Source organism: Oryx dammah, unplaced genomic scaffold (genome assembly GCF_014754425.2).
Source record: "Oryx dammah isolate SB20612 unplaced genomic scaffold, SCBI_Odam_1.1 HiC_scaffold_25, whole genome shotgun sequence".
NCBI lineage: Eukaryota > Metazoa > Chordata > Mammalia > Artiodactyla > Bovidae > Oryx > Oryx dammah.
The window spans coordinates 74,145,391-74,164,711 of NW_024070209.1; the positions used below are offsets into that span (position 1 = coordinate 74,145,391).

General features: G+C 38.4%; 1 protein-coding gene across 1 annotated transcript in view; it reads right to left on the reverse strand.

The window, feature by feature from the left end:
- Positions 1 to 581: 581 nt before the first annotated feature.
- FAM228B (family with sequence similarity 228 member B) overlaps positions 582 to 19,321 on the reverse strand; it is a 29,487-nt gene continuing 10,747 nt past the window's right edge. The window contains 7 exon segments of the mRNA XM_040224529.1: positions 582 to 2,290; positions 2,293 to 2,327; positions 4,727 to 4,831; positions 9,869 to 10,025; positions 10,120 to 10,207; positions 15,371 to 15,451; positions 18,496 to 18,687. Coding sequence (XP_040080463.1) covers positions 2,031 to 2,290; positions 2,293 to 2,327; positions 4,727 to 4,831; positions 9,869 to 10,025; positions 10,120 to 10,207; positions 15,371 to 15,451; positions 18,496 to 18,687 — 918 coding nt within the window. The 3' untranslated portion in view covers positions 582 to 2,030.

The window sequence follows — 19,321 nt, forward strand, 5'->3', positions numbered from 1 at the left end:
AGGTTCCTTTCGTCCCTTCTCCTTTCAAACCTCTAAATCTTTGTCCTCCATCTTCACTGTCAGTTCATGAATGACCTTCTGATTTCATTGAGAAAATGAAGTAAACAGAAGTAAACAGTCTTCATTCACTAAATTCACCAAGGTGTTTTCATCTATATCCATGCATTCCGTGTCCTTCCTTCCTCTTACAATGAGAGATTGTCCTGACCTCCAGTTGAGTCCTGGATCCTACCTCTCCACAGGTAAAGGGGATAGGGAGGGTAGAGAAATGGATGAGGGAGGTATTTTAAGTAGAGAAGTCATAGAAGTCTTCTTGGGAGAGATGATATTTGTGCAGGGATCTGAGTGAGTGAGGCATGGAGAGATCCGGGGAAGGGGTGTTCCAGGCAGACAGAATGGTAGAAGCAAAAGCCTGATAAGGTGTGCCACAAAGCAAGAAAAGGAACACAGTGAGTGTGGGAAAAAGGCAGGTGATAAGGGTGGAGAGGAGGCAGGTGCCCAGCTGTACAGGGGTTAGAGGACCCATTAAAGAGTTAGGATAAAATCCAAAGTGTGAGGGAAGCCATTAGGATTCCTGGTTTTGGGTAGGGGAGAATTTTGGTATAATAAACATTTCTAAAAGACTATGGTGCTGCATGAGAACTCATTATACAGAGGCAAGAGCAGAAGAAGGAAGACCAGTCAGGAGGCTAGTGCAAGAGGTCAGGTAAGACCACAGTGGCTTGAACCAGTGGCAGGACTGAGGAACTGAGAAGTGAACAAGCTAACAGACATAAGCTAGAAGACACGGGAACTGAGGGAAAGCAAGAAATAAAAAATGACTCCTAGACTTTTATCCTAGGGGTCCTTCTTGGATTACGGCCCTATTCACTGAAGTAAGAGAAACCTAACAGGAAGAGGGGCAGAAGTGCAAAAGTAAAGAATAATCTTGTTTGGGGCCGATTATATCAAGATACCCGTAACTATTACAATACATAAGGAGGGTCTGTAAGGTTTGATTACAAAGTAACTTGTATTTTTCCTCACTGTCCATTAAAACCTGTTGTGTTGGGTAGTTCTCCAGCAACTTCCTGTTTTATTTTCCTCACTGCACTTACTACTAGCTCAGTGATATCATATATTTGCTTATTTATTGTCCATCTTTCATCAAAATGTAAGTTCCTTGAGATCAGAGATTTATCTGTTTTGTTTACCTCTAGTCTTCAGCCTTTCAAATACTGCATGGTTCAGAGTAGGTGCTTGTTAAAATTTGAGGAGCAAGCAAGCACATGGGAGGATGTTAAAACATGACAAGTAAAAGGAATGAGACCACAAATTTAAGTTTTTATACATTTATCATGAATGAGTTAAAAAAAAAAAGGCGCTCCCTTATCCTTAGGAGTAGGAGTGAGGAAACAGAGAGAGTCAGAAAAGAAGTCAGAAATAGAAAGAGAGTCAGAAATAGAAAGAGAGTCAGAAATAGAAAGACTGACTGTAGACTCAGACTAACCATTTCCATGTTGATTTCTAACTGGGAGATGAGGAAATGGGCTGCGACTTCTTCAATCCACTCCTAAAAGAAGCTACGCTCCAGAGACTTGGGACACAGGTTGTAGAGAAGAGAGCTGAAGGGCAGTAGCACCTAGGCCTAGAAGCAGTAGCTAGGCTACAAGAGTCAAACGGCGCCAACTTTAACCATAGTCACCTTAGACGAGAAATCTGTGCTCGGTGAACATCTGTATTTCCATACATTTTACATTTGGGGACTTTTACTTTTCAAACCTTGCTACTTTTAGTATATGGTCCTTTTGAAAAAATTTGCCTTTCCTGGCTAAATTAAGAGGAACAAAATTTGAGACATGGCTTGAGTGTGGTATCTGATAAATAGTAGAGAGATGATTGAGACGGTGGAGGAGTAGAAGAGCAAAAACTCAGGAGAGGGAGCTAGGGAAATATACAGTCTGCCCTCCAGAGGACACTCCATTAGGCAGTACATGGAGTCTCACTCTCCATACCCCTGAATCAGGAAAACCTGCCTCAGTTTCTCCTACTCACTCCCTCACCCTTTTTTGGCAGGGGGAGAAGCTAGGGAGGATGGCCCACTGACTCCTGTCTTTGGGAAGCCTGCCATACAGAGTTGCTCCCAACTGCTCAGATTTTGGTATCAGCAATTGCTGCTGTGTGTATTGCAAAATGGGACTACCCCAGCTCTCGCTGCATCCTGGTCCCAATCCCCGTCTACCTCCTAGCTCAAGGAAGTTCAAGGAAGAAAGGTGCTCTTTAGAGTTGGCTTCTTTGGAACTTGGATTTTTCCCTCCTGATAACATAGAAAGGATGACCCTGTGTTTGTGGAGAAAGGAACCAGGAAGGAAAGAATTCTATCAACTCAACTACAGCATTTAACATCTTATTTAAATTTGAGGTTGATGAGTTCTATATGAATTTATATATTTTTATGAAAAATAAACAGCATTACCTTGCTCTACTAACATTTTCATCCAAAATCTCATTACTGCTTAATCAAACAGGTGAGTGAGGGTCCTTTGGCATAAATGACCCCCACCCCCTTACAGAGGTATACACTGTACCTTCCCTGGGAAGGTCTAACTCTGTCAAAGACAAGTATGCCTTTTCTACCTCAATGCCGTAACTGGGTGATGTGGTGGTTTAGTCGCTAAGTCGTGTCTGACTCTTGCAACCCCATGGACTGTAGCCTGCCAGGCTCCTCTGACCATGGGATTTTCCAGGCAAGAATAATAGAGTGGGCTGTCATTTTCTCCTCCAGGGGATCTTCCCGACCCAGGGATAGAACCCTGGTCTCCTGCATTGCAGGTGGATTCTTTACCAACTGAGCTACCAGGGAAGGCATACTTGGGATGATTCCCTAATTCATGGAAGAAAATACAGAGTAATCTTCCTTCTTATTCAGGGAGATCTCATGAGTTTAAGCCTCTAGTTTAAACCCCTACACATTCTAATGATGCAATATTCTCCTTCATATCTGAGTCATACTCTGCTATAAAAGATATTTAAGGACAAAACCACCCCTTTTATACAATATACAAAAACTAAATAAGACTAAAATGTTTACTATTCTAAAACCTGACTCAAACAAGTGTGTATGAGATCATGGCAGTTACAGATTTTAGAGGAACTTACTCTTTCAGAGCCTAATATACAAGAGTGATGTTGAATCAGTCCATCTTTTAAGGACTTCAGCTGCCAAGTGAATAGGGCTTAGTTTCAATATTTCCTATTATCCCTCAATTTCAGTTCCCATGCAGAAGAGCAGTAAAGTGTTAAATGTACCTCAAGGACACTGAGAAGTCCGCAATGCCCAGCACCATCTCTAACAGTCATCTGTTTCTACTTTAAATCTACTAAAAAGACCCTCATGAGGCAATTAGTTGTTCTCTCTGCTGGACATGCCAGAATCAAGCATTTCTAAAAGCCTTCTGGCTTCTGCCACATTATATTTGTTCAAAAAATTCTGAGTTTATTCAGAACAAGAAAAGGGAAATCCACTGCAGCTTACTTTGTGGCTTTTTAGTAACAGAGAATTATAAGCCAACCTCCTAAATGTCATATAAACTCCCTTCTGCCTTGCTAGGTTCTTTTTTTATTATTGTCAACAATTTTACTGAGATATAATTTAGCACCATAAAATTCATCCATTTTACATGTTCAGATAAATGATTTTCCTATATTTACAGAGATGTGTAACCACCACCATGGTCTAATTTTAGAACATTTTTGTCAGTCCAAAACCTCACCCTCACTTACAGTCACTCTCCATTCCCAATGCTAGCACTAGGCAGCCAATAATCTACCTCCTGGCTCCACAAATTTTCTTTTTCTGAACATTTCACATAAATATAAATAGAATCAAAATTGTGATTGTCTTCTTTCACTAAATGTAATACTTTTGAAGTTCATGTTGTAGCATGTGTAAGTGCTTCTTTTCCTTTTAACTGCCAAATAATATTCCATGTATGGATGTACCACATTTTGTTTATGTATTCACAAATTGATGAACATTTGAGTGATTGATGGTGTCCTGAACACCCACTCATATACAAGCCTTTATGTGGCCATATATTTCCATTTTTCCTGGATAGAAACTTAGGAGTTTAATGGCTGGGTCACTTGGTAATTTAACATTCAATATTTGAGAAACTGATAAATTGTTTTCCAAAGCTGCTGTACCATTTTATATTCCCTTCAGCAATGTCTGAGGGACCTCATTACTTTTAATCAGATGCTTAACAAGTTATATAACTATATAGAGAAATCTCTTACTTTTAATTCCATAACTAGTAAATTGAGGTGACTCCCCATGTTACACACACAGTAGTGTAGGTACGCTTTTCTGCCAATAACCTCTCTTTACTGGTTACAATATTGTAACAGCTACTACCCACCAGAACTAGTCCAAAATTTCATTTTTACCATTCCAATTCAATTAAAAATCTCCTAACTTTTAACTTTAATATGAGTTGTTAACAAGTTTTTTCTGTATCTGTGCTTGTTGTTTCTGAACATGTCAGCTGTTTGTTCTTTAAAACCAGAAAAAGCTGAGCAAAGTTGCCATCTCACCCAGACACAGTGGTGGTAAATGCCTGATGTCTGGCCACGAGAGTCTGCTATATTCCTCAGGACTGACTCCAGTAACTTAAAATGATGGCAGGTGGTGGCAGTCAAGCATGTCAAATGAAAGAAGAACAAAGCCATGCAATAGCAGACTTACTTATAAATAACTGCTTTATCTTCTTTTTGGAATTCCAGATGAGGAGTTCTTGCCGAGGGTCTCAAGTCAAAACTGCTTTCATTAAAATTCACTTTTATTTTTAACCTTTAACAAGATAACATGTGTGAGAGGATATTCAGAAAACAATACTAGCTTGCATTTATAGAGAAATTATTGTTATATATTGACCACTATGTATACTGTCCAAAATACCATTATTTCAAACTGGTGTGCATTCTTGGTTATTTAAGAGTTCCTGAAACTATGATAGAGATTGGTTTGCTATTTACTGAGGACCTAGAATCAGGTAGGCAAAGTTTAAAGTACTCCTTATATCCTAGAGTTTATACTCTAAGTGTAAAAAGAAGTTACAGAGATTGTGTCATTTACAAGCATAAATGTAAAATGCTTTTCCTAAGAAAGAACCCTAACTCTAACCCTAACCCTAAACCCTAACCCTAACCCAGTATTCTCTCCTCAGCCTATCTAATCCATTCTTATCCTTTTATTCTCATTCCAAAGTGAATAACTCTTTTAGTAATCCAGCCTCAAATCCCCTTCTCTTTTGAGCTGTAGTCTCACTTTTCCAACATCTGTAATACATCTTTACCTGAAAGGACCACAAGTATATAAAACTCAGAATAAACAAAAATTCATCAACTGCACTTCTGAATCTGCTCCTCCTATGTTCCATCTTATGCTGATAGCACCTCCATCCTCCCAGTGGCCTATTTTATACATCAGAGTCTTCCTTGAGCTCCCCTCTTCCCTGTTCACCATATCCAAACATTACTTCATTAGTCTATGAAACAAACACTGATTTGGGGTCACTCAATTACTATCCTCAAGGAATTTACAGCACATGTATGTGTATATAGACATATATATATAGGAACAAAAATATATATAATAATGGCTGACTAGGAGCTTGCTCTAAAGCAGTGATCTTTAAGCAGTTTTGTTTATACACTCCTAAAAGAGTTTTGAAAAACCACATAACCCCTTAGATATTTTAAAGCTGACATCTACAATTTTTCATTGTAAGTTTAAATAAGTTTGCTTCCTGTTAACAGATTTTAAAAATATCAACTGTCCCTTAAAAATCAAATATTCATTAGGATAAAATGAGTGTGGGCCTTACTAGCAATGAAAATTTTAAGATATTGTTTGATATCTTAAAGAGAATTATAGCTAATATGTTTTGAAATTCTGGCCATACCAGAAAACATTTCAGTTATACTTTAAAAGAAGCATCACTAAATTATATAGCTTCAACCATCCAAATTCAAAGCAACCTAACATAGACCAAGTATCCTGGTTTTATAGCATGCCTTTAAATCAATGAATTAGTTAAAGTAAAATAAAATATATATAAAAGGCCTGTGGGTTAAGTTTTCCTGCTTCATCATTAAAGTCTCTAAAAAGCCACTATTTTTATTTGCTCCTTCATTCTGTATCTTAAAATTTTTACACATAGGTTGAGAAGTATGTTTTTCTTTTAAAAAGTGGGATGAGAAGTAATATAGATGCAGGCTTGTTCTCAGGCAGATCAACTTTTGGGAAGAGTACCTATAGACTTATGAATCTGGAAGCTGAGTCTCTTAAAATTGCCCATGTCTATGTATACCTTGGAAAGTCTTTACAGACCGTCACTGTATATTTTGAAATTCACAATTTGAAATTCACTGCTTTGAGGGAATCTACTTACTGTAAACAACTAGACCTTGGATAAAATGTACCCTTTGAGGTGTCACTAGTCTCACAAGAAAAAGAAGGGTCTTGAAGAAACATACATTCACACACAAATGTAGCACAGGCTAGAGGTATGGGAAGCTAGGGCCACAATGGGGGGCAGCAGGGGCATGTGGAATAACAGATAATGACCCCTGAGGACAGATGGAAGCAACAGAGCTAACAGAATACTGAGCCCTGTCTGAGCCAGCTGTAAGGTGGGGACACTACACTTGAGAGATGCCACACTGAGCCAAGACCTTTGACAAGAGCTAAATAGGTTTAAGGGACTAGATCTGATAGATAGAGTGCCTGATGAACTATGGACTGAGGTTTGTGACATTGTACAGGAGACAGAGATCAAGACCATCCCCATGGAAAAGAAATGCAAAAAAGCAAAATGGCTGTCTGGGGAGGCCTTACAAATAGCTGTGAAAAGAAGAGAAGCGAAAAGCAAAGGAGAAAAGGAAAGATATAAGCATATGAATGCAGAATTCCAAAGAATAGCAAGAAGAGATAAGAAAGCCTTCCTCAGCGATCAATGCAAAGAAATAGAGGAAAACAACAGAATGGGAAAGACTAGAGATCTCTTCAAGAATATTAGAGATACCAAGAGAACATTTCATGCAAAGATGGGCTCGATAAAGGACAGAAATGGTATGGACCTAACAGAAGCAGAAGATATTAAGAAGAGGTGGCAAGAATACACAGAAGAACTGTACAAAAAATATCTTCATGACCCAGATAATCATGATGATGTGATCACTAATCTAGAGCCAGACATCTTGGAAAGTGAAGTCAAGTGGGCCTTAGAAAGCATCACTACAAACAAAGCTAGTGGAGGTGATGGAATTCCAGTTGAGCTGTTTCAAATCCTGAAAGATGATGCTGTGAAAGTGCTGCACTCAATATGCCAGCAAATATGGAAAACTCAGCAGTGGTCATAGGACTGGAAAAGGTCAGTTTTCATTCCAATCCCAAAGAAAGGCAATGCCAAAGAATGCTCAAACTACCACACAATTGCATTCATCTCACACACTGGTAAAGTAATGCTCAAAATTCTCCAAGCCAGGCTTCAGCAATACGTGAAGTGAACTTCCAGATGTTCAAGCTGGTTTTAGAAAAGGTAGAAGAACCAGAGATCAAATTGCCAACATCCACTGGATCATGGAAAAAGAAAGAGAGTTCCAGAAAAACATCTATTTCTGCTTTATTGACTATGCCAAAGCCTTTGATTGTGTGGATCACAATAAACTGTGGAAAATTCTGAAAGAGATGGGAATACCAGACCACCTGACCTGCCCCTTGAGTAACCTGTATGCAGGTCAGGAGGCAACAGTTAGAACTGGACATGGAACAACAGACTGGTTCCAAATAGGAAAAGGAGTACGTCAAGGCTGTATATTGTCACCCTGCTTATTTAACTTCTATGCAGAGTACATCATGAGAAATGCTGGGCTGAAGAAGCACAAGCTGGAATCAAGATTGCCAGGAGAAATACCAATAATCTCAGATATGCAGATGACACCACCCTTATGGCAGAAAGTGAAGAGGAGCTAAAAAGCCTCTTGATGAAAGTGAAAGAGGAGAGCGAAAAAGTTGGCTTAAAGCTCAACATTCAGAAAACTAAGATCATGGCATCTGGTCCCATCACTTCATGGGAAATAGATGGGGAAACAGTGGAAACAGTGTCAGACTTTATCTTCTGGGGCTCCAAAATCACTGCAGATGGTGACTGCAGTCATGAAATTAAAAGACGCCTACTCCTTGGAAGGAAAGTTATGACCAACCTAGATAGCATATTGAAAAGCAGAGATATTACTTTGCCAACAAAGGTCCGTTTAGTCAAGGCTTTGGTTTTTCCACTGGTCATGTATGGATGCGAGAGTTGGACTGTGAAGAAAGCTGAGCACCGAAGAATTGATGCTTTTGAACTGTGGTGTTGGAGAAGACTCTTGAGAGTCCCTTGGACTGCAAGGAGATCCAACCAGTCCATTCTGAAGGAGATCAGCATTCAGTGTTTTTTGGGAAGGAATGATGCTAAAGCCTGAAACTCCAGTACTTTGGCCACCTCATGCGAAGAGTTGACTCATTGGAAAAGACTCTGATGCTGGGAGGGATTGGGGGCAGGAGGAGAAGGGGACGACAGAGGATGAGATGGCTGGATGGCATCACTGACTCAATGGACGTGAGTTTGAGTAAACTCCAGGAGATGGTGATGGACAGGAAGGCCTGGCGTGCTGCAATTCATGGGGTTGCAAAGAGTCGGAAATGACTGAGCGACTGGACTGAACTGAACTGAACTGAACTAGGCCCAGGTTGATCGCATCCCAGCTACCAGCAAAGGAAGAAACAGAAGCAAATCCTCTGTGTAGAAGTTTCCTCAATTTAGGCCAATAGGACACCCAAGATAAAATTAACTCAAAAATAAAATTCACTAAGCATATGAGAAAGCAAACCATTATAATTGAGAGTCAGCGGGGGAAATGATTCAGCATCCTTAAGAAATACAGAATTTGAAATTATCAAAATAGAATGCAGAATAGCAATGTATAAAATGTTTAAAGAAACAAATAATCCAATCACCAAGGTAAAACAGTAAGAGCCCGTTAGGAATGAACAAGCATATGGGGTGGGAGGGAGAAAATTTTAAGAAATTAAAATTTTAATATTCCACACAGTGAAAAAAGAATTAGTAAACAGGAAAATATAGCCAAAGAAATTACTGGACTTTCCTAGTGGTCCACTGGTTATGAATCTGCCTGCCAGTGTAGGGGACATGGGTTTGATCCCTGGTCCAGGAAGATTCCACATGCCATGGGGCAACAAAGCCCATGCATCACAGCTACTGAAGCCCTAGAGCCTGTGCTCTGCAACAAGAGAAGCCACTGCAATGAGAAGCACACTGCAGCTAGAGAAAGCCTGTATGCAGCAACAAAGACCCAATGCAGCCATAAATATATTTTAAAATTAAAAAGAAGTAGAGTCATAGATGTAGAAAACAAACATATGGCTACCAGGGGAAAAGGGGGAGAGGGATACATTGGAAAACTGGGATTGACATATACACACTCAGTTCAGTTCAGCTCAGTCGCTCACTACTATATATATAAAACAGATAACTAATAAGAACCTACTATATGGCACAGGAAATTCTACTGAATACTCTGTAATGGCCTATATGAGAAAAGAATCTAAAAAAAGTGAACATATGTATATGTGTAAATCATCCACTTTCCTGTATACCTGAAACTAACACAATATTGTAAGTCAAATATATTTCAATAAAAATTTTTAAAAAAGAAAAGTATTTTAAAGAAATCATAATTATGACAAAATTTATATCACTGTGTTAAGAAAAAGTCTTCAAATTCTAAAAGGTTCCTTAGTTTCTACTATATTAATCATTACCTGCTCCTTTTACAAAATTCACTTTCTATGTAGTTTGGAGGCAGTCTAATCCACTCATTTGGAGTCATTAAATGCCTTGAATTAGAAATTCCTGGGAATCTGGAATGCAGTTTGGCCTTCTCAACCTCTTTAAATTCTTTCATTGTATATATTTTGCCTGTAGGACAATTAAAACCTAAAATTAGCACTCTTAAATGCAACTGCCATTGCTCTTAGGTTATGAAACTACATAACAATTAGAAACTAAGTACCAGTCTCACACTGAAGAAGAATTCTTTTCCCATCATCTTTGTCATATTGTGCCTTTTTCAAAGGGTCACGAAATGGTGGGATGGTAACCTATAAGAAAAACAGTTCTTTGAGGACTGGGTTGCAGGTCTTTTTAGGTCTATTCTAAGCATCCATGTATGGCTCTTATGCCAGAAGAATCAAGATTACAGTATCTACCAACAAATGGCATTCTAATTATTATATATATGTATGTAACACATTACAAAGAGATGAGGGCACTCCAACACACCTCCAAGCAAGGCTTTCCAGCCAAAGAAGCATGGTAAGCTCTTGTTTTAATAGCCTTTTCAGATTATTGTGGATATTCTTTTAGATATTATACCCAAAATCAACAAGGGGGGGGTTTCTTAAAGGTTAGTGATGTTGTGGAATCTGAAACCATATTAATGAGTTATTCAAACTTTGCTACATTAAAATTCATTGACCTATCTTGAACTCTGAATGGACCTTTTATCCATATCATTAATTGGTGGTTTAGAAAAAATTAGATCACTGAGTTTATATGAGGACTTCCAAATGTTAATACATTTCATTGTATAATAATCACATTTATTAATATCATGACCAATGTATCAGTAAAGTCTTTGAGTACTGGGACACCGTCACACTGATGATAGTATGATTTTTCAAAAATTCAAATTTTTGAAAGCTCACATTTTATTATTGGCAACAAATACCATCAGTTGTTTCCCTTAAAGTGGTAGACTCACTTCAGTCATTTTCTAGAAAATGTCTGCAAAATATCCAAGACTTAATAACCAAAGGCTATAAGTAAAAGTGATGTTCCATGAAAAACAAAATCAGCCAGTTCAGCTCATAAACAATCATAGTGCATTTCAATACACAAAAGTATTCTTTGCATACTTCCCATTTCATCACACAGAGTATTAAAAAGGCCAAGATCTGAGGTGAGGAGGGATAAATTAGGAGTTTGGGAGTAGCAGATAAAAAACAGATAAACAACAGGGTTGTGGTGCACAGCAAAGGGAACTATATTCAGTATCTTGTAATGAACTATAATGGAAAAGAATCTGAAAAAGTATATATATATAAATCGCTTGGCTATATACCAGGAACTAATATATAACATTGTAAACCAACTGAACTTCAATTTTAAAAAAGTGGGGGTAAGACTTAATAAAATTAATAATGTTTACTGTTTGATCAAGGACATTCTTAAGTGACACTGAATTGTTTTTTCACTGTGAGTGCATGACAGTGAGGAATATGATTACTAGTTTAATTTGTGACACCAACTTAAGTAGTTCTAAGGTACTAGCTGTTCTACCCAACACTGTTTTTGCACCATCAGTGCAAATGTCAACATAATGAAAAAAACCTGGTAATATTTAGCACCATTATGAAAAGTTTTGGCCTAATGGACACCCTAAAAGGGTTTCGGGGCTGTCAAAGTTCTTGTACATCACTTTGAGAACTGCTGATATAACCTCAAATTGCTCAGCTTATCTTAAGAGGTCACCTATCGGCTTCATTTAGAAAGTCGTCAAGGTGAAAGAACAAAAGGAAACTTTGGTATCAGAAAGATCTGGTTTCAAATCCCAATTCTCACCCTTACTAGCTATGTTACTAGTTAATATGTCTGAGGATCTACCTCTAAACTCTCAATTTAACTCTGACCTATAAAAATACAGACAGTAGCATCTATATATACCCCAATTTGGGCAACAATATAAAGATCTGCTTTGCCCTGCAAATGCCAGGAGGGCATGTCTATGATTCAAGGTAGGTTTTTTGTCTTATTTTGTTTAATGATATCCACTACTAGCAAAAATGTGAAAAAAGTAGATTCTCTGGAAGTGGAAGTGTTAGTCACTCAGTTGTGTCCGACTGTTTGTGACCCCATGGATTGTAGCCCACCAGGCTCTTCTGTCCATGGAACTCTCCAGGCAAGAATACTGGAGTGGGTTGCCATTGCTTTCTCCAGGGGATCATCTCGACCCAGGGATTGAACCTAAGTCTCCCACATTGTGGGCAGACTCTTTACCAACTAAGTCACCAGAGAAGCCCAGATTTTCTGGAGGGGGTGCAAATTATGTAACGATTCTGGAGAACAATTTCATGACATGAATCAAAATCACATATAACTTTTAACACAGCAATTCTACTACCAGCACCTTATCCTAAGGAAAAAGTTAATAAATAGTTAAAGGGATGTTCATCATACCGTTATTTATAATAGCAATAGGTCAAAAACAATCTAGAAGTTCAAAATAAGGAATATTAAAAAAAAAAAGATGGTATAGCAAAATTGTGTATGAGTTTAGAAACACACTTGTACTCTGGTATTGACAGCTGTGCAACCTTCTGGACAGATCACAGCCTTGTTGTGGCGAAGGGGCTTGCATAACTCAGTGCAGCTATGAGCTATGCTGTGCAGGGCCACCTAAGATGGACCAGTCATAGTGGAGAGTTCTGACAAAATGTGGTCCACTAGAGGAGGGAATGGCAAACCACAGCAGTATTCTTGCAACAAGAACCCCATGAACAGTATGAAAAGGCAAAAAGATATGACACCAGAAGATAAGCCCCCATGGTTGGAAGGTGTCCAGTATGCTACTAGGGAAGAACAGAGGGTAATTACTAATAGCTCCAGAAAGAATGAAACAAGTGGGCCAAAGTGGAAACAATGCTGGGTTGCAGATCTGTCTGGTGGTGAAAGTAAAGTCCGATGCTGTAAAGAACAATATTGCATAGGAACCTGGAATGTTAGGTCTGAGGAATCAAAGTAAATTGGATGTGGTCAAGCAGGAGATGGCAAGAGTGAATATCTACACCTTAGGAATCAATGGGAAACTTAATTCAGATGACCATTACATCTACTATTGTCAGCAAGAATCCCTTAGAAGAAATGGAGTAGCTGGCATAGTCAACAAAAGAGTCCAAAAAGGAATATTTGGGTGCAATCTCAAAAATGACAGAATGATTTCAGTTCGTTTCCAAGGCAAGCCATTCAACATCACAGTAATCCATCTCTATGCCCCAACCACTGATGTCAAAGAAGCTGAAGTTGATTGGTTCTATGAAGACCTATAAGACCTTATAGAACTAACACCAAAAAAAAAGATGTCCTTTTCATCATAGGGGATTGGAATGCAAAAATAGGAAGTGGTTGTCTGAGGAGGCTTTACAAATAGCTGAGCAAAGAAGAAAAGCGAAAGGCAAGGGAGAAAGGGAAAGATATACCCAACTGAATGCAGAGTTCCAGAGAATAGCAAGGAGAGATAAGAAGGCTTACTTAAATGGATAGTGCAAAGAAGTAGAGGAAAACAACAGAATGGGAAAGGCTAGAGATCTCTTCAAGAAAACTGGAGATATCAAGGGAACATTTCAGGAAAGGATGGGCATGATAAAGAACAGAAATGGTAAAGATCTAACAGAAGAAGAGATTAAAAAGAGGTGGCAAGAATACACAGAACTCTACAAAAAAAGGTCTTAATGACCCAGGTAACCATGATGGTGTGGTCACTCACCTAGAGCCTGACATCCTAGAGTGTGAAGTCAAGTGGGCCTTAGGAAGATTACTACAGTCAAGTCTAGTGGAGGTGACGGAATTCCAGTTGAGCTATTTAAAATCCTAAAAGATAATGCTGTGAAAGTGCTGCATTCAATGTAGCAAATTTGGAAAACTCAGCAGTGGCCACAGGACTGGAAAAGGTTAGTTTTCATTCCAATTCCAAAGAAGAGAAGTATCAAAGAAGGTACAAACTACTACACAATTGTGATCATTTCATATGTGAGTAAGGTTATGCTCAAAATCCTTTAAGCTAGGCTTCAGTGGTACATGTACCAAGAACTTCCAGATGTACAAGCAGGGTTTAGAAAAGGCAGAGGAACCAGAGATCAAATTGCCAACATTCGCTGGATCACAGAGAAAGCAAGGGAATTCTAGAAAAACACCTACTTCTGCTTCATTGACTACGCTAATGCCTTTTACTGTGTGGATCACAACAAACTGGAAAATTCTTAAAGAAATGGGAATACCAAACTACCTAACCTATCTCCTGAGAAACCTGTATGTGGGTCAAGAAGCAACATTTAGAACTGGACATGGAACAATGGACTGGTTCAAAATTGGAAAAGGAGTACAAGGCTATATATTGTCACCTTGTTTATTTAACTTCTGTTAAGACCAACCTAGACAGCATATTAAAAGGCAGAGACATTACTTTACCAACAAAGATCTGTCTCGTCAAGGCTATGGTTTTTCCAGTAGTCATGTATGGATGTGAGAGTTGGACTATAAAGAAAGCTGAACGCCAAAGAATCAATTCTTTTGAACTGTGGTGTTGGAGAAGACTCTTGAGAGTCCCTTGGATTGCAAGGAGATCCAACCAGTCCATCCTAAAGGAGATCAGTCCTGAGTGTTCATTGGAAGGACTGATGCTGAAGCTGAAATGCCAATACTTTGGCTACCTCATGCGAAGAGTTGACTCACTGGAAAAGACCCTGATGTTGGGAGGGATCGGGGGCAGGAAGAGAAGGGGACGACAGACGATGAGATGTTTAGATGGCATCACTGACTCAATGGAGATGAGTTTGAGTAGACTCCAGGAGTTGGTGATGGACAGGGAGGCCTGGCGTGCTGTGGTCCATGGGGTCGCGAAGAGTTGGACACAACTGAGTGACTGAACTGAACTGAACTGATGCAGAGTACATCATGTGAAATGCCAGGCTGGATGAATCACTAGCTAGAATCAAGACTGCCAGGAGAAATATCAGTAACCTTAGATATGTAGATGATACCACTCTAATGGCAGAAAGTGAAGAGGAACTAAAGATCCTCTTGATGAGAGTGAAAGAGGAAAGTGAAAAAGCTGGCTTAAAACTCAACATGCAAAAAAACTAAGGTCATGGCATCCAGTCCCATCACTTCATAGCAAACAGATGGGGAAAAGGTAGAAACAATGACAGATTTTATTTTCTTGGGCTCCAAAATCACTGAAGATGGTGACTGCAGCCATGAAATTAAGATGCTTGCTTCTTAGAAGAAAAGCTGTGGAAAACCTAGACAGCACATTAAAAAGTTGAGACATCACTTTGCTGACAAAGTTCCATATAGTCAAAGCTGTGGAGATGGGACATGATTAAGATGTTACAGCTTTCATAGGGAATCACTGAATGACTACTTACATATTAAGACTGTTCAAAACCATAAACCACATAATACCAAAGTTAAAATTAGAAATCTACCTTCAGAAAATTCGGGTCCTCTTTGTTCACGTAAAAAGGATCATACTCTTTTGGATCATAATGCTCTATAAATGCATTTCCCTATAGGAAGGAACCACACATAAGAATAAGAGGTGCACGATTAATTTTGAACATAACAAGACTCAAGAGTCAAATACAGAGTTCCACTGTTATGCTTTAAAATGGTATCAATGACAAATGCAAATGGAATGGGAAGACCAAACTGGATTTATCTAAGTAATAATAATGTATAGTTATACATTATAATGTAAATATAATGTAATGTAAATCACTTTCATTTTCAATCCTAGAGAATGCGTTCAGTTCAGTTCAGTTCAGTTGCTCAGTCGTGTCTGACTCTTTGCGACCCCATGAATCGTAGCACGCCAGGCCTCCCTGTCCATCACCATCTCCTGGAGTTCACTCAGACTCACGTCCATCGAGTCAGTGATGCAATCCAGCCATCTCATCCTCTGTCGTCATCTTCTCCTCCTGCCCACAATCCCTCCCAGCATCAAGTCTTTTCCAATGAGTCAACTCTTCGCATGAGGTGGCCAAAGTACTGGAGTTTCAGCTTTAGCATCATTCCTTCCAAAGAAATCCCAGGGTTGATCTCCTTCAGAATGGACTGGTTGGATCTCCTTGCAGTCCAAGGGACTCTCAAGAGTCTTCTCCAACACCACAGTTCAAAAGCATCAATTCTTTGGCACTCAGCCTTCTTCACAGTCCAACTCACACATCCATACATGACCGCAGGAAAAACCATAGCCTTGACTAGATGGACCTTAGTCGGCAAAGTAATGTCTCTACTTTTGAATATACTATCTAGGTTGGTCATCACTTTTCTTCCAAGGAGTAAGCGTCTTTTAATTTCATGGCTGCAGTCACCATCTGCAGTGATTTTGGAGCCCCCCAAAATAAAGTCTGACACTGTTTCCACTGGTTCCCCATCTATTTCCCATGAACTAATGGGACCAGATGCCATGATCTTCGTTTTCTGAATGCTGAGCTTTAAGCCAACTTTTTCGCTCTCCTCTTTCACTTTCATCGAGAGCCTTTTTAGCTCCTCTTCACTTTCTGCCATAAGGGTGGTGTCATCTGCATATCTGAGGTTATTGATATTTCTCCCGGCAATCTTGATTCCAGCTTGTGTTTCTTCCAGTCCAGCGTTTCTCATGATGTACTCTGCATAGAAGTTAAATAAGCAGGGTGACAATATACAACCTTGACGTACTCCTTTCCCTATTTGGAACCAGTCTGTTGTTCCATGTCCAGTTCTAACTGTTGCTTCCTGACCTGCATACAGATTTCTCAAGAGGCAGGTCAGGTGGTCTGGTATTCCCATCTCTTTCAGAATTTTCCACAGTTTATTGTGATCCACACAGTCAAAGGCTTTGGCATAGTCAATAAAGCAGAAATAGATGTTTTTCTGGAACTCTCTTGCTTTTTCCATGATCCAGAGGATGTTGGCAATTTGATCTCTGGTTCCTCTGCCTTTTCTAAAACCAGCTTGAACATCAGGGAGTTCACGGTTCACGTATTGCTAAAGCCTGGCTTGGAGAATTTTGAGCATTACTTTACTACATGTGAGATGAGTGCAATTGTGCGGTAGTTTGAGCATTCTTTGGCATTGCCTTTCTTTGGGATTGGAATGAAAACTGACCTTTTCCAGTCCTATGACCACTGCTGAGTTTTCCATATTTGCTGGCATATTGAGTGCAGCACTTTCACAGCATCATCTTTCAGGATTTGAAACAGCTCAACTGGAATTCCATCACCTCCACTAGCTTTGTTTGTAGTGATGCTTTCTAAGGCCCACTTGACTTCACTTTCCAAGATGTCTGGCTCTAGATTAGTGATCACATCATCATGATTATCTGGGTCATGAAGATATTTTTTGTACAGTTCTTCTGTGTATTCTTGCCACCTCTTCTTAATATCTTCTGCTTCTGTTAGGTCCATACCATTTCTGTCCTTTATCGAGCCCATCTTTGCATGAAATGTTCTCTTGGTATCTCTAATATTCTTGAAGAGATCTCTAGTCTTTCCCATTCTGTTGTTTTCCTCTATTTCTTTGCATTGATCGCTGAAGAAGGCTTTCTTATCTCTTCTTGCTATTCTTTGGAACTCTGCATTCAGATGCTTATATCTTTCCTTTTCTCCTTTGCTTTTCACCTCTCTTCTTTTCACAGCTATTTGTAAGGCCTCCCCAGACAGCCATTTTGCTTTTTTGCATTTCTTTTCCATGCGGATGGTCTTGATCCCTGTCTAGCTGTTCTTTATCTAGTTTTCAAGCAGGGAATGATCCCAGGATGTTGGGATAAGTATACTTGATCAGAAGCCAGTAAACTTGGTCTTAAATTAAAAACTTTCTGTAAGTAATTGTATGATTCTGAATTTTGCATCTCATTTTTTTCTACACCTGCATTTTTTTTACATTATATACATTATAATGTAAAATAATCATATAATGTAAATATACATTATAATATATAATTATATAATAACTGTAATAAATAATGTATTTAAGTAATAAATATCATAGTGATGGAATCTAATTAAAATTTGCAAGATTTTTATAAATAATAAAAAATTATTGCCACCTCTTTTTTATAAAAGGTATTAGATAAAAGGTATTAGAACCTTTTTAATACCTTTTAATAAAAGGTATTAGAACACTAAAAGATTTAGGAATTTGTTTTTAGATACTAGTCAAACATCTCAGATCTCTTTAAAATGCCAGAAAAACAGAAATATTTTATATACTAAAATATTACAAAATATTTTATATTTTGTAAATAATCAAGCTCCAGAATTAAAAAAAAAAAAACGAAACACATAACTTGAACCTAGACTCCACATTTTTTAAACTGATATATAAAATTAACAATTACATACAAAAAAAAAAGAAAAATGATTCTAATGTTCACATTTAAATACAGATCTAACCCTTTACCTCCATCCTTTCCACATGCTCTGGATTTAAGAATAATGTATGCTATGATAGAGTATAGATTATACATAAACAGAGATGGCAAGATTAGGCTGTTTGGATAGTTATAAATAAAAAAAGATAATTATAGTTTTTGAGCAACTGAAAAAAATAACAAATGAATCCTTAGTACCTTTTTATTTACATATTTTAAAAAACCATCTAATTCTTCTTGTCTCCTTTTTTTAATCTTCTTATATGAAGTGACTTTTTCTATAATTTTTTTCTGGAGAGGATCTGCCACATGATCAACCCATCTTTTATACAATATCTCTTTTCTTCTTGCATTTAGGAAGTCATGATGTTTTAAACACTTATCTAATTCCTAGTAAACAGTGATAGGAAAGACAAATAAATTATCTTAATGTTTTCTTGTTCCAAAATTTAAATTTAATTTCTATTCATAAGAATAATCCATAAAAGCACCCATTAATTAAATCACTACGTTGGCTTCTAATGCGTGACACACACAATACTGGAAACAAAGAATACATGAATGAATTAGATAATACACCTGCTCTCCCTGGAAGACAGACTATAAAACAGATCTACGAAACAATGGGAGGAGGGACAATGTAGCAAGAGATATATGGGGCTCAGTGTTCACTGCATAATTACAGTAGCCAAGAGGTGGCAATAACTTCAGTGTCCATCAACAGATGAAAGTATAAACAAAATGTGATGAGTGAGTGAGTGAAGTCGCTCAGTCGTGTCCAACTCTTTGCGACCCCATGGACGGTAGCCTACCAGGCTACACCATCCATGGGATTTTCCAGGCAAGAATACTGGAGTGGGCTGCCATTTCCTTCTCCAGCGGATCTTCCCAAACCAGGGATTGAACCTGGGTCTCGTGCATTGCAGACAGACGCTTTACCATATGAGCCACAAGTCTGATAAATGTGATATATACATATAATGCAATATTATACAACTATAAGAAGGAGGGAAATTCTGACACA